General features: G+C 41.5%; 1 protein-coding gene across 1 annotated transcript in view; it reads left to right on the top strand.

Annotated features, from left to right (window-relative positions):
* The window catches only part of SYCP2L (synaptonemal complex protein 2 like), a gene marked incomplete at its 5' end in the record, with an annotated part of 63,361 nt that overhangs the window by 42,778 nt on the left and 5,981 nt on the right, over nt 1–14,602 (top strand). Inside the window, 5 exons of the mRNA XM_082847438.1 lie at nt 9,954–10,055; nt 11,095–11,201; nt 12,089–12,180; nt 12,387–12,486; nt 12,592–12,650. Of these exons, the coding sequence (XP_082703564.1) occupies nt 9,954–10,055; nt 11,095–11,201; nt 12,089–12,180; nt 12,387–12,486; nt 12,592–12,650 (460 nt within the window). The remainder of the gene's footprint in view (nt 1–9,953; nt 10,056–11,094; nt 11,202–12,088; nt 12,181–12,386; nt 12,487–12,591; nt 12,651–14,602) is intronic.

The raw sequence follows: 14,602 nt of genomic DNA, 5'->3' as shown, positions 1-14,602 counted from the left end.
TCACTCAGCAACAAGAACGCCTGTGTCGAGAAGCATATAGCCTGGGACACAAGTCCCATCAACCGGCATGCCTCCTCTCCCACCCCACAGAAGGCAGTCCCCTACTATTATAGTGTTGTCACTTTCTCCCTTTAGATCTGTTAGCGTTTGCTTAAAATGTTTAGGTGCTGTGACATTGGGTGCCTATATTTACAGTTGTTACGTTCTCTTGATGGGGTGACCCCTTTATCATTATGTAATGAACTTCTTTGTCTCTTGTTAAATTTTTTGACTTTAAAGTCTGTTTTGAATGATATAAGCATAGCTATTCCTGCTTTCTTTTGATTTCCACTTGCATGGAATATCTTTTGCCTTTCTTTCACTATGAGCCTGTGTGCGTCCTTAAAGCTGAGTTGAGTCTCCAGTAGGCAGCATATAGTTGGGTCATATTTTATCCATATAGCCACTCTGTGCCATTTGATTGAAGAATTTAATCCATTTACATTTCTTTTCTTTTTTTTAAATGAATTTTTATTGGAGTATGGTTGCTTTATAATGTTGCGTTAGCTTCCACTCTCCATTTACATTTAAAGTAATCATTGATTTGTAAGGACTTACTAATGCCTTTGTATTAATTGTTTTCTGGCTGTTTTGTTGTTTCTTTTAATTTCTTCCTCTCTTGCAGTTTTCTTTTGTGGTTGATGATTTTCTATAGTGGTATGCCTTGATTCCCTTTTCTTTATTTTTTATGTATCTACTATAGATTTCTGCTTTGTGTTTACCATGAGGCTCACATAAAACATTTTCGAGATACAGTTTAAGCTGATAACTTCTATTGCATACAAAACTCTACCGTTTTTCTCTCCCCACCCACATTTTATGTTTTAGATGTTATAATTTATCTCTTTTTATATTGTATATCTATTAGAAATTATAGCTATAATTATTTTAAATATTTTCACCCTTTGACCTTTATTCTAGAGTACATTAACACACCACTGTATTACAATATTACAGTATTCCAAATTTGAATATATACTTTACCAGTGTGTTTTATATTTTTTAATATATTTTCATGTTACTAATTAGTGTTTTTTCATTTCTTTTGATAAACTGCTTTCCACACTATTTGTAAGGCAGATCTAGTGGTGATGACTCCCTAAGCTTTTATTTTTCTGGGAAAGTTTTAATCTTTCCTTCATTTATGAAGGACAACTTTTCTAGGTAAAGTATTGTTGGTTGGCAGTTTTTTCTTTCAGCACTTTACATGTATACATTATCCCCCTCTTTTTTTGCCTGTAAGGTTTCTGCAGAGAAATCTGCTAATAGCGTTATGGGTGTCCCCTTGTATGTGAGAAAATTTTTTTCTTTTGCTCCTTTTAAAATTCTCTCTGTGTGTTTGATTTTACACAGTTTCGTTATAATGTGTCTTGCAAAAGATCTTTGTGGGTGAATCTTTTGGGGGTTTGAGAGCTTCATGAACTTGGATGTCCAAATTTCTCCCCAGATTTTGGAAGTTTTCAGCCACTATTATTATTAAAAAAAAAACTAATTGATTAATTTTTGGCTGCAATGGGTCTTCACTGCTGCGCGTGGGCTTTCTCTAGCTGCGGCGAGCGGGAGCTACTCTTCATTGCTGTGCGCGGGCTTCTCATTGCGGTGGCTTCTCTTGTTGCGGAGCATGGGCTCTAGGCACAAGGGCTCACTCAGTAGCTGTGGCTCGTGGGCTCTAGAGCGCAGGCTCAGTAGTTGTGGCTCACGGGCTGTACAGCGCAGGCTCAGTAGTTGTGGCTCACGGGCTTAGTTGCTCCACGGCATGTGGGATCTTCCCGGACCAGGGCTCGAACCCATGTCCCCCTGCATTGGCAGGCAGTTTCTTAACCACTGCGCCACGAGGGAAGTCCCTATTTTTTTTAATTTTTAAATTTTATATTGGGGTATAGCCGATTAACAGTGTTGTGATAATTTCAGGTGCACAGCAAAGCCACTCAGCCATACGTATACATGCATCCATTCTCCCCCATCGGCCATTATTTTTTAAAATAGCTTTCTGTCCCCTTCCCCTCTTTTATCCTTCTGGGACTCCAATAACGTGTAGATTGTTTCCTTTTTTTAAAATTGGGATATCATTGACATGTAGCATATTAATTTCAGGTAGCATATTAATTTCAGGTGTATAACAATGATTTGATATTTGTACATATTGTAAAATGATTACAACAATAAGTCGAGTAACATCTATCCACACAGGTAGTTACATTTTTTTTTTCTTGAGATGATAGCTTTTAAGATTTACTGTCTCAGAAACTTTCAAATACACAATAAAGTATTAACTACAGTCGCCATCCTGTCTGTACATTACAGCCCTAGGACTTATTTTGTAATTGGAAGTTTGTACCTTTTCACCCCCTTCACCCATTTGCACCCCTTCACCCACCTCTGGCAACTACCAATCTGTTCTCTGTACCTATGAGTTTGGTTTTGTTTTTTGTTTTCCTTTTCAATTCCACATATAAGTGAGGTCATACAGTATTTGTCTTTCTGTCTGACTTATTTCACTTAGCATTTTGCCCTCAAGGTCCATCCGTGTTGACACAAATGGCAAGATTTTATTCTTTTTTACGACTGAATATTATCCTGTTGTATATATATACCACATTTTCTTTATCCATCATTGGACACATATTGCTTCCATGTCTTGGCTACTATAAATAATACTGCAGTGAACATGGTGGGTACATATATATTTTCAAGTTAGTGTTTTCATTTTCTTCTGTTAAATACAAAGAAGTGGAATTGCTAGATTATATGGTAGTTTCATTTTTAATTTTTGGAAGAACCTCCATACTGTTTTCCAGAGTAGCTGCACCAATTTACATTCCAACTAACAGTGCACAAGGGTTCTCTTTTCTCCACATTTTCACCAACACTTGTTATCTCTTGTCTTTTTGATAATAGGAATTCTAATAGGTGTGAGTTTATCTCATTGTGATTTTGGTTTGCTCCAGTCATCGGTGCACCTGTTGGCTGTCTGTATGTCTTTGGAAAAATGTCTGTTCAGATTCTCTGCTCTCATTTTAATCGATTATTTGGTTTTTTGGCTATTGAATTATATGAGCTCTTTATATATTTTGGATAGTAACCCCTTGTCAGATGTACGATTTGAAAATATTTTCTTCCCTTTTGTAGTTTGATTTTTCATTTTGTTGATGGTTTTCTTTTCTATACAGAAGCTTTTTAGTTTGATGTAGTCCCACTTGTTTATCTTCATTTTTGTTGCCTTTGCTTTTGGTGTCAAATCCAAAAAATGATCATCAAGATGGATGTCAAGGAGCTTACAGCCTGTATTTTCTTCTAGGAATTTTACGATTTCAAGTCTTACATATAAGTCTTTAATCGATTTTGAGTTAACTTTTGTGTATGGTGTGAGATCGTGGTCCAGTTTCATTCTTTTACACGTGCCTGTCATGTTTTCCTAACACCATCTATTGAAGAGACTTTTTTTTCCCCATTGTATACTCTTGGCTTCTTTGTTGTCAATTAATTTGATTGTATATGCCTGGGTTTATGTCTTGGCTGTCTATTCTATTCCACTGATTTCCCGGTCTCTTTTTTATGCCAGTACCCTACTGTTATATTACATCTTTGTAATGTAGTTTGACATCAGGAAACATGATGCCTCCAGCTTTGTTCTTCTCTCTCAATTGCTTTGGCTATTCAAGGGCTTTTGTTGTTTCATACAAATTTTAGGATTGTTTGTTGTGTTTCTGTGAATTGTTTCTATTAATGGTATAGTTCGTTTGTATTAGTGCTATCACGTAGTCCATATAGGCTTTCTTACTCTCTTCTATTCTTTCTCCTTTGTTCTCCTCTGACTGGATAATTTGGATAAATGATCTGCCTTTGACACAGATTCTTCTTCTTCTGGATCAGGTCTGCTGCTCATATTCTCTATTATTGCATTTTTCATTTCACTTTTGTATTCTTTCGCTCCAGAGTTTCTGTTTGGTTCTTTTTCTATTATTTCTATTTCTCTATTACACTTTTTTTTTTTTTTTTTTTGCGGTATGCGGGCCTCTCACTGTTGTGGCCTCTCCCGTTGCGGAGCACAGGCTCCGGACGCGCAGGCTCAGCGGCCATGGCTCACGGGCCCAGCCGCTCTGCGGCATGTGGGATCTTCCCGGACCGGGGCACGAACCCGTGTCCCCTGCATCGGCAGGCGGACTCTCAACCACTGCGCCACCAGGGAAGCCCCTAAACTTTTCATTTTGTTTGCTTATTGTTTACCTGATTTTATTGAATTGTCTGTGTGTGTTCTTGTGGCCAACTGAGCTTCCTGAAAGCAACTATTTTGCAGTCTTTACTAGGCAAATTGCAGAGCTCCATTTTCTGTGGCGGTCCATGACTATATAATTATTGTGGTTTGGGGGAGGTGTCACGTTTCCTTGAGTTCTCACGTTCCTTGAAGTTTTGCGTTGCTGTCTTCATATTTGAAGCAGCAGTCACCTCCTTTAGTCTTTGCTGACTGGCTTCAGGAGAGAAATACCTTTTGTCTGCTAGGGATTCTGAAGCTTTCTCAGACCTTTCCTATGGCTCTGCCTGCTCCACACTTTGCTTTCTCCGGGGTACCTGCAGATCTCACTTTCTCTGGAATCTGCATGGCCATGCCAGGTGCTCCCAGCCTCCTGCTGCTTTCCCTAGGGCAGTGGTGGACGCTCAAGCATGTGTGCTTAATCCCCATCCTGCTGAATAGGGCTGGCTGTCTACAAACACTCACAGTCATTGCGCCTGGGGTGTGTGTGCAAAGTGAGCCAACCACAGGCTGGGGCTGTGTATGGGTGAGGCACATGGATTGGTCGCGCTGTCCATGGTCCAGTTGCGGGGGGATCCGTAGTTGAGGCCTCCCCAGCAGCTCATGAGTAGGCTTCCTAATGGAGTCCCTGAAACAGTAGGATCTGCATCCGTTTGATGCTCCCTGAGAACCCTGGATTCTGTTCTCCCAGCCATTCCCCACCCCGAGCCATGTAGTGTCCCTCAGTATTCTGGATGGGGCAAGCAAGAAACGGTCTTCTTTGGCAGGGTCCCTCACAGCTGGGGAAAATGAGCGCTCCCTCAAACCCTCTCACCTTCCCCAGTGGAGAAATCATGAGCTAAGAGGGTCTCTCTTGGCCCTGAGCTGTGCTGCCTTTGAGCAAGTGGTGATGTGGCTCAAGCGAAAGTGTCCTTGTTACCCTCTTCCATGCAGCCAGTCTTGCATGTTTTTCTTCCTCAGACAATGTGTTAGATCTTCCCCACTGCACTCTCAGACTTCCACAAGGCCACTCTGTCAGTAGGTGATTTTCAAAATTGGTGTCCTTTGGGGGAAAACAGTAGAAAACTCCTATTCTGCTATTTTGCTCATAGACTGTTGTTTTAATGTTTACCCTGGAACTTTGGATATGCCGTGCTCCCAGAACTGCAAGCAAACGGGATGATTACTCATGATTTTGCATTTTGCCCTCATGTGCCTTCTTGGAGAGGCCTCCAGAACTGGGAAGGAGTCAGGAGGATGGCTTCTTTGTTCCAATGGTGCTATGATTGTCTAGTTTGGTGCTTGGCACACAGAGGCATTCAGTGAATATTTGCCAAGGAACCAGAATAAGAAACTTAGAAAATGCTGTCATTTAGTGACGAACCTCTGCATAATTCCATATCGAATAATCATTTATACATAGTCACAACTAAGTATTATTAATTGATTTCCTGATTTTTAAAATGCATTAATCCAGACAAAAGTTATTTCAGTTCTCCCCGTCAGACTGAGGAATTCAGCGATAAATGTTGTCTTTAATTTTTCATATTCTCGGCATAGTACGCATTGGTAGAAACAACAAAGGAATTGGTGCTAGGAAAGTACCTCCACAGGAAGGATATTTTGGTAAAGAAGACTGTTCTCGCTCCGGTGAAGGTTGTTGGCCTTTTATCATTTTAAGCCACAGGGTGTCACCTCAGAGTAAGATTTTTTTAAATGCCGTAACTTAGGAGAGCTTGGCTATTAATCCTAGGGTTGATTCTGTGTAGCGCTAAAAACCGTTTTATCAGAAGTATGAGTAAATCAATGTAATATAGACACCACATTATTCTCTACAGCCTGTGCCCAAAATAAGTTCAGAAGCTCCTCAGATGGCAAAAGTCTTCAATTCTCATGGCAATGAAGACAGCTGTGTTCAAAAGCAAGCGCGCACTCCTTCTACCAGCCGCCCACAAACGAGTTAGCATTCATTTGAGATCACTCTAGTTTCAGCCACGGTGTGTTTACTGCTTGTGTTCATTTTTGAAGTGCTGTGTGTACATAGTTTTAACCCCTTTATGAGACTGTCAAAAAATCCTGGTTAGAAGAGGCATGCCGTTACCATGGAAACAAAGCTGAGCCAACTGCATCACTTAGGACCTGCATCCTTTAACGAGTGCACTGATTTCCCTAGGGGAGCCTGTTCTCTCTGGAGGGCCATTCCTTTGTTTCAGGTAAAGTACTTAACATGATTGCCTCTTCAAAAAGGGTTTTCTATGCCAAATTCTTTCCATGTCCCTGAAGTGGTCCATAGGGAGGATCCCTGTTCAGTAGGTTCACAAATTCCAAGCAGCTCATTCAGGGGGCAACCAGCTTATTTACACAGAGTTCCTGGATTCGTCTCTCCATTGAAGGTAAACATTGTCTGTTCCAGCAGATGCCCTGCTTTTCCACGGGTGGTGCATTAGCATGATACATCGAAATTCAAGGCCATGCTTTGAGCTCTTGCTACAAATATGTTGTCAGAAGAGAAAAAAAAAAAAAAAAACCGGAAGGGACAGAACAGGCAGCCAGGAAAGAAATGTAAAGAAACGTAGTAGTTGTTCATCGGTGCTTCACTGAGGCTGGCTGGAATCCTTTCTAAGTGGTTTCTTTGGGCCCTGACTGGGGTATGGACACCATGTGAGATTCAAGCATGAGCTCCATTTATTTTGAGGCTGGAAGAGGACAGTGCTGTGTCTGGATTCTTTCTTTGATTTTTAAAAATCATTTAGCCTTGACACAGTGCAACTCCCTAGAAAATATCCACCCATACTTTCAACCAAATAAACACACCTAATCTAAGAGCAGTGAGAAGAGATAGTGGCACCTCTCAAAGCTGAGAGCTTTTCTTATGCTTTTCATTTTATTTTATTTTATTTTTTATTAGAGGGGCTGATTGTGGGCTCTTTCTTTTCCAAGTGAGAATGTGACCTCTACCGAAGTTTTCAGTTTATGAAAACTCTATTATAGCAAAGCAACTCAGGTGTCCCATGAACGTCATCATTCATATATGATCATTTTCTCTATATATCTGGTATTATTAACTTAGTTCTTTCTGCATTTGGTCATCCTTTTCTCTCAATTAGATATTTATTATCTCTCTTGCTTTACCTCTCGTTTTGCTATTTCCTTTTTGTTTCTTTAATAGAAAATAATCTAAGTTCACATTTAAACCTAAGTTACTCATTTTTCTTAAAAATGTATCTTCTGTTTTACCACAGGGCATGAACTATTTTAACATTGACTATCCTCTGTTTTGCATAATTTTAATAGCAAATTTCTTTTTCTTTTCCTTCTGTCACTTTGATGTTTATGACTGGTATTTCCTACTATGGTGCTATTTCTAAAAATTAGTATTTTACAGTTCCTCCCAAAAGGTAGTTTTAGCAGATCTTAAAATACTAAATTTTATTAATTTCAGTTTGTTATTTATGTAGTAGGTATTTGGGTCTCTAAGGTTTTTGATATTCCTGTATCTCTACCCTCACTGCTAGTATAAGATAATTAGAATACATTCTTGTTTTACTAAGATCCTTTTTTAGGATATACGATATATCTTATTTTGTAGAATCTTGGATTTCTGCAGCATTTACTCACTTATTCATTCTTTCATTCAGTGAATATCTACTGATGTCTGCTATGCACCAGCCACTTTCCTATGTGTTAGATATTCTAGTGAACAAAACGGACAGCATACGGGCCCTCACTGGACCTTACCTTCTAGTGGGGGAGACATAATACCCAAGAAAAGTGAAATGTGTAGTATATTATATTGTGATAGAGGCTAAGTAAAAATTAAGCAGGGAAGGGGATTTAAGAGCTAGAGGGTTGGGTTGAAATTTTAGTTTGGATGGCCAGGGGAAACCTTAGTGTAGTTATGGGGGGCTGGGGGGAGGATGCAAGTCAGAAGAGCGGCAGGTGCAAAGGCCCTGGGGTGAGAGTGGCCCAGGGTCTGAGGAGCTGGAAGGAGACCAGGGTAGAGCAGTGGAATGCAGAAGGGGAAACTTGCCTCTTTGCTTTCCTACCATCTGCCCACCATTTTGCCCAGCTCCCTGCACATAGTAACACTCAAATATTCATTGAGCAAATTCATGAAATTAAATTCCAGAACTTTCAGGGGGGAAATCTATAGTGACTAGCTAGATGTGGGAGGAGAGAGGGAAGAGCAGATGTCTTCCCAGTTAAGTGTGTGTGGCGGGGCTGAGTGTATGGTGGGGAAGAAAGAGCAGCTGGGGTGGGGAGGAATGGAAAAGAGTGTTGTTTTTTTTTTTTCGGTATGTGGGCCTCTCACTGTTGTGGCCTCTCCCGTTGCGGAGCACAGGCTCCGGATGCGCAGGCTCAGCGACCATGGCTCACGGGCCCAGCCGCTCCGCGGCATGTGGGATCCTCCCGGACCGGGGCACAAACCCGTGTCCCCTGCATCGGCAGGCGGACTCTCAACCACTGCGCCACCAGGGAAGCCCCAAGAGTGGGTTTTGAGCGGAGATGTTGGGTGGGCAGTTAGAAACACAGGTTTGCTGCTCGAGAGAGCTCGGGCAAGAGAGGGATTTGGGGGATGCCAGTTGAAGGGATGGGACTGATGAGCTCCTCCCGGGAGCTGGCCTTGGACAGTCTCGGTGTGGGGATGCAGAGAGGTATGGATGTTTTCTGTAGGCAGAGCCTCAGGTCTTGATGGTGGGAGAGAAGAGGATGGTAAAAAGCAGCAGTCGGGCCTGGTGCTAGTGCACTATTGACAGTGATAAGATGCCACTGATGAGACAGAGGGCCCGGATGGGGTGAGGACATGTTTGGTGTGAACTGAACATCAAAATAAAAGACATTGTACTTTTTATTTCCCTACCCCTATCTTTTCCCTCCCTGCCCCCCTCTCCCCACTGGTAACCAGTTTCTTCTCCATATCTGTGAGTCTGTAAGACGTACAAACTATGAGGTATAAAATAAGCTCCAAGGATATATTGTACAACATGGGGAATATAGCCAATATTTTATAATAACTATAAATGGAGTGTAACGTTTAAAAATTGTGAATCATTGTATTGTACACCTGTAGCTTATCTCACCTTGTACAACAGCTATACTTCAATTTTTTTAAAAAAGAAAATGTTTAGTAAATGCTGAACTGAAAACAGAATCTGTATTTAAATCTCATCAGCGGAGGCTCTCAGTCACTTGAGCTAGCGAGGACCCAAGATGAGCTCCTTATGAGGCAGCTGTCAGTTCGATGCCGAAGCTCCTGTGTCACCAGCAGGTGGCGCCCTCCGCGGGGGTGATCCGATGAGCTTCCAAGGGCCAGTCGGCCTGGAAACCTTGCCACCTTGCTCTTTAGCCCAGAGCCCTGGAAGTGGGTTTGAGGCCAACCATTACTGCTTTTTGTTTGAGGCAGGCTGTATCCTGCTCAGGGGAGTGTTCCTGAACGTTACTGAGCTCGTCAAAGGGAGGCACGTTCCCGTGGGTCCTCTTTCAGGCACCAGTAGACTGAGTGCTTTGATACTTGCGTTGTTCTTAGTCAACATTCCACATGATAAGCAATTTGTAACAAGCAGGGAATGAGTTTCGCTTGCTGCTCATCAAGGCTAGATACTAACTGGCAGAAAGAGAGCGAGATAAATTTAGGACCCAAGAAACGTGTGTGTGGTTATCAGTGAACTGCGCTTGCCTTCAGACAGAGCAGATGGTCATTTCGCTAAGGGGAAACAGTCGCGATTGGAAGAAGGTGATGCTCCAGGATGCCTTTCCTCGGTGGCAGAAGAAACAGACTTGGCAGGTAACATTGTGCACCCAGCCGCCGGTCAAGAAAGAATGTGGCAAATGTGTAAGCCCTGAATGTCCCAACGTGAATTACGAGGCAGTTACAGTTTTAAGATCGTAGTAGCTGCAGGACCCTGAAAACTAAGCACTTTGTCCTTTCAGAGACAAGTGCATTGCTGCACAAATTGTAGATAAAAGCAAGCACTATCTCCTCCTGGCAATTTGATTTCTGCCTCTTAATTCTTAGTGGCGATTTTCAGGGCCTAGGTCTCTGCTTTAGGTGATGATTATTAGCTAAATTTTTAAGTTAAAAATATGCACTCTGTATAAATGAAGGAGACTGATCTGAAAAGGCTGCATATGTGGCGGTGGCCTTCAGGATGAGTGACACTATGATACTTTGAAACAAAAGGCTCCGAGAAGGCAGATTTGGAAGCCCTAAGGTACTAGAGGGCTGTGGCTTAGAGCCAGGCAGCCCGGGTTCCAATCCTGGCGCTGTCAGTGTGAGCTCGCACCCGTTACGTGATATCCGTGTTAAAAGTGGGCATTAACAGTGCCTGTCTCACTTGGATTTTGTGAGAATTAAATGAGTTGATACATACACATCCCTTAGAACAGTGCCAGACCCCTCATGAGCCCTCGTAAAACTCCTTGGCTCCCGGAAGCTGTTATGCCAGCATTGCCCCTAGAAATGCCCTACCCGTCACATCCTCCTAAAATCCTCTTACAACACCTCAGCCTGCTTCTTAGCCGTACTCTCAGTTGCTCCGATTTAAAGTGCTGGGAAAGTTTGGATGAAATGAGCACTTGCCAGAGAGTGAGTTTTAGTGGAAAGCAGCAGGAAGCATCCGCTGAGGACTCTTGACTCAAGCTGGGCTGGTGGGTCACGGCCAGAGTCAGCCCTGCTGCAGTCCCAGCCGGGCAGCCAGTGGGGCGGCTGTGGATCGCCTCTGTGCTTCCAGATGACTGTCCACGCTCTGGGCAGCGGGGGGACTGAGCATACCTATTTTGAGACCTTTGTTAGTTTTATTTAATGTTCTATTCTTCTTGTTCAGAAGGCATTTCTACCTCATCCTTAAAAGTTATTCCAGAGAACTTGAAAGGTTCTGCAATGATCACCACCTTTGAAAACTTCACTAGAGAACTGAAAAGAAAATACGAGGTAACGGTCCACTAAAAATGAAAAGCTAGCTCGCTGTGTGTTTAAAGTAACAGGTTCATATTCATTAATACCATTGTTGTCCTTCCTGTGTGAAGGTGTCCCTGAGTCTCTGGGGAGGTAGGTTTGTCTTAGCTGTGGTCACTGACTTTAGTGCCTTTGTGAATTGTGGTTTATAAGACAGCTATTCCATGTCCATTTGCTACCATGGGACCAGATGGACCGATATGGAAAGGTTTGGTTTTGTTGATTGCATTCTCAGAAAACTGGACAACCAGGAAGCAGTGATTTGGTCACAGTGATAGACAAGGAAGAGAAGGCGGCGGGGGGGGGGGCATGTGGATGAGAGAGGTGTCTGGGAGAAAGAAGGAGGTGACCGTGGGCAGGTGGTCAGCCGAGTGGTGGCCAATTGAGACACCGCACATATAGGCTGTCACAAAACCTTGCCTGCAAGGTGAACTTTGAAACCAGTTCCATCCCCTCCATTTTGTCCTACTATTTATAAATCCCTACTGAGTTATTTATTAGCACATTTGAGAAAAGTATCTTACCCTAACATAGATTCATTGAACTAACTTGGAAGATCTCCAATCTTATTCTCTGCAGTACCAGTGTAAGCTAATTTATCATGGAAATTGGTTCATGATATTCAATATGTGTATCAGTAGCTTGAATATAAATTTTACTATTTTTAGCTTATTGTCCTTTATGGGTATCAAACCTGAGGTAATACACAAAGTGTGTGGCATGGTGTCTTATTACAGTTCTTCAGTGATAATGTTTGCTGTGAATGTTATGTGCAGGCAACATCTTTTTAATACAAAGCCCACACCCAATGTGGGTAGTTATGTTTAAGCCAAACATGCTCATTTTGTTATTGTATGGTTTAGCTTAGGTACAGAAGGAGCCCACTTTATTCAGAAACTGCAAAGCAAGCACCAGATTGCCTAACAAAACTTTTAAACCAGATACATCTGTGCAGGTAAGTGTTGGGTTCAAAACAAATTTATGGACTTGGGATCCCTCACAAACAACATTTCCAAGGGGAAAGAAGAGAAAGGAGATGTATATTTTTAAGACAAGAACCATCTAGAGAAAAATATGAAGTTATCTTTGCAATAAGAGTAAAAAGGTCTTGTGTCACGGCCAAGTGGTCCCAGTGAAATTCGTTGCTTTTGTTTTTTTCAGACTGAATAAACTAGAACAGTTTCACACTTTAGTTCTTCAAGAACTGAGCAATCTTGAGAAGGATATTGGGGGTCTGCAACGCCTTGAGGAGGATGTTCTGGTAAATTCTTTTTGCTTGGAACATTCTCTTTGACTTAAGAGGATCTGTTCCCGGGTAGAGTAACTGTCAACCGCTTCAACCAACCAACCTTTTGTTCAATTTTAGGAATTTTGGGGGAAACAGTCTGATGATCTGAAATCATTCTGTGAACTGCAGCTGCTGAGGTATTTATTTATTTATTTTTTTAACAAGCATTCTTTCTAGAAGCATCTTAGATGATACTAACCAGCCACTTCCGCGGCACTCTCTGGGCACAGGGCGTGGTTTGGGAGATCGCTCAGGAAGTATACATTTTGAAAAGCATAAACAGGACCATCCGAATTTCAGTGTTTTTTGATACAAAGTGTTTTTAAGCAGTATTTTAAAAAATTAAAATAGATTTTAAGAAAAATAGAGGTTTCTGTGTGAACAGTTGATTTTCACTTAAACTGAATTGTGTTCTTGAAAGAACATATTCTATATACCTTATATATATGTAAATATTTTAAACATGTGTATGTATTTTCAAACAACACGTGGGTTTATCTTGCTGCATGTTCCTTTCACTGTGATTAGTCAGTTATAATCTGAGGCTGCTGCTTCTATCCGTTTGGACCACTGTTCCTCTTTCTAGAGTGTAGGGATTCGGGGAATGGAGAGTGGAGCCCTTCGCTCCACTGCCTGTGCCCTGGGAGAAATTCTAGTGTTTTCTTCCTGCTTGAATCAAAAGGGATCCCTATATAAAGTTATAATGGGTAAAGCTTTCTCTACCAGTTGAGCATCCGCTTTTATCACAGAAATGTAAGTCACGTGGTTTTAAAAAGGATGATATTCTTTTAAAATATTTATTTATATTTGATAAATTTATATTTATTTATTTATATTCATATATTTATTATATATGACCCGGGATCGAACCCTCACCCCCTGCATTGGAAGCTCAGAGTCTTAACCACTCGTCTGCCAGGGAAGTCCCCCAAAGGGTATAATTCTGATCACATCATGTATTTCAAACCAGAACAACAAAAACTGTCAAAATTTGAGTTATCCATTCTGCTATTTACTCCAGTTAACATAATGAATAATAATGGCAGCATAGTCTATAGATTTTCAAAGTTCTTTCATACACACATCGTCTTCCATGTACCATTATACATGATGAAAGTGGATATCCATTTAAAATCTCTTCACTGAATGCCCATGGTTGGTCATGAATGGTTCTCAAACTGGTTGGAATAAGATCTCCTAACACTTTTAAAATTTATTGAGGATCCCCAGAGAGCTTTTGCTTTGTGGGTTATATCTGTGAATATTTTCCACATTAAAAATTGAGACTGAGTTTTTTAATGTATTTATTTAAAAATAACAGTAATAAATCATTGCATACTGATGTAAATAACAGAATTTTATGAAAAATAATCAGACTTTTCGAAACAAGAAATTTGAGAAGAGTAGCATTGTTTTATGTTTTTGCAATCTCTTTAATGTCTGGCTTAATAGAAGACTTTATATATGCTCTGGATGCAATCCGTTGTGACACCACACAACACGTGGCCCCTAGAAAACACCACTGAACATTTGTGAGAGGGGAAGAATGAAGAAAGCAAATAATGTCTTAGTACTAGTAACATTATTACCAAAATAGTTTTGACCTCACAAAATCTTTGGAAACATAGTCTCCTTCGGGGTCCCAAAGGTTCACACTAGAACTTTGACATCTTTGAGAAACTGAAAGTTCTTGGATCATAGTAGTATAAGGGGAACAGTTACTTGAAATGAAGCTGGGAGCATGACCGACTCTCTGTGACCATGTTTGTTTGTTTGTTTGTTTGTTTATGGCTGTATTGGGTCTTCGTTGCGGTGCGCAGGCTTCGTATTGTGGTGACTTCTCTTGTTGCGGAGCACGGGCTCTAGGCACACGGGCTCTAGGCATGCGGACTTCAGTAGTTGTGGCTCGTGGGCTCTAGAGCACAGGCTCAGTAGTTGTGGCGCATGGGCTTCGTTGCTCTGCGGCATGTGGGATCTTCCCGGACCAGGACTCGAACCTGCGTCCCCTGCATTGGCAGGCGGAGTGGAGTCTTAACCACTGGGCCACCAGGGAAGCCCTCTGTGACCATGCTGAGGAGTTTGAACTTTA

This window comes from Leucopleurus acutus, assembly GCF_964270905.1.
Source record: "Leucopleurus acutus genome assembly, chromosome: 10".
NCBI classification, from domain to species: Eukaryota; Metazoa; Chordata; class Mammalia; order Artiodactyla; family Delphinidae; genus Leucopleurus; species Leucopleurus acutus.
Note: the sequence above shows the minus strand (reverse complement) of the source record. Positions and strands in the feature narration are given on the sequence as shown.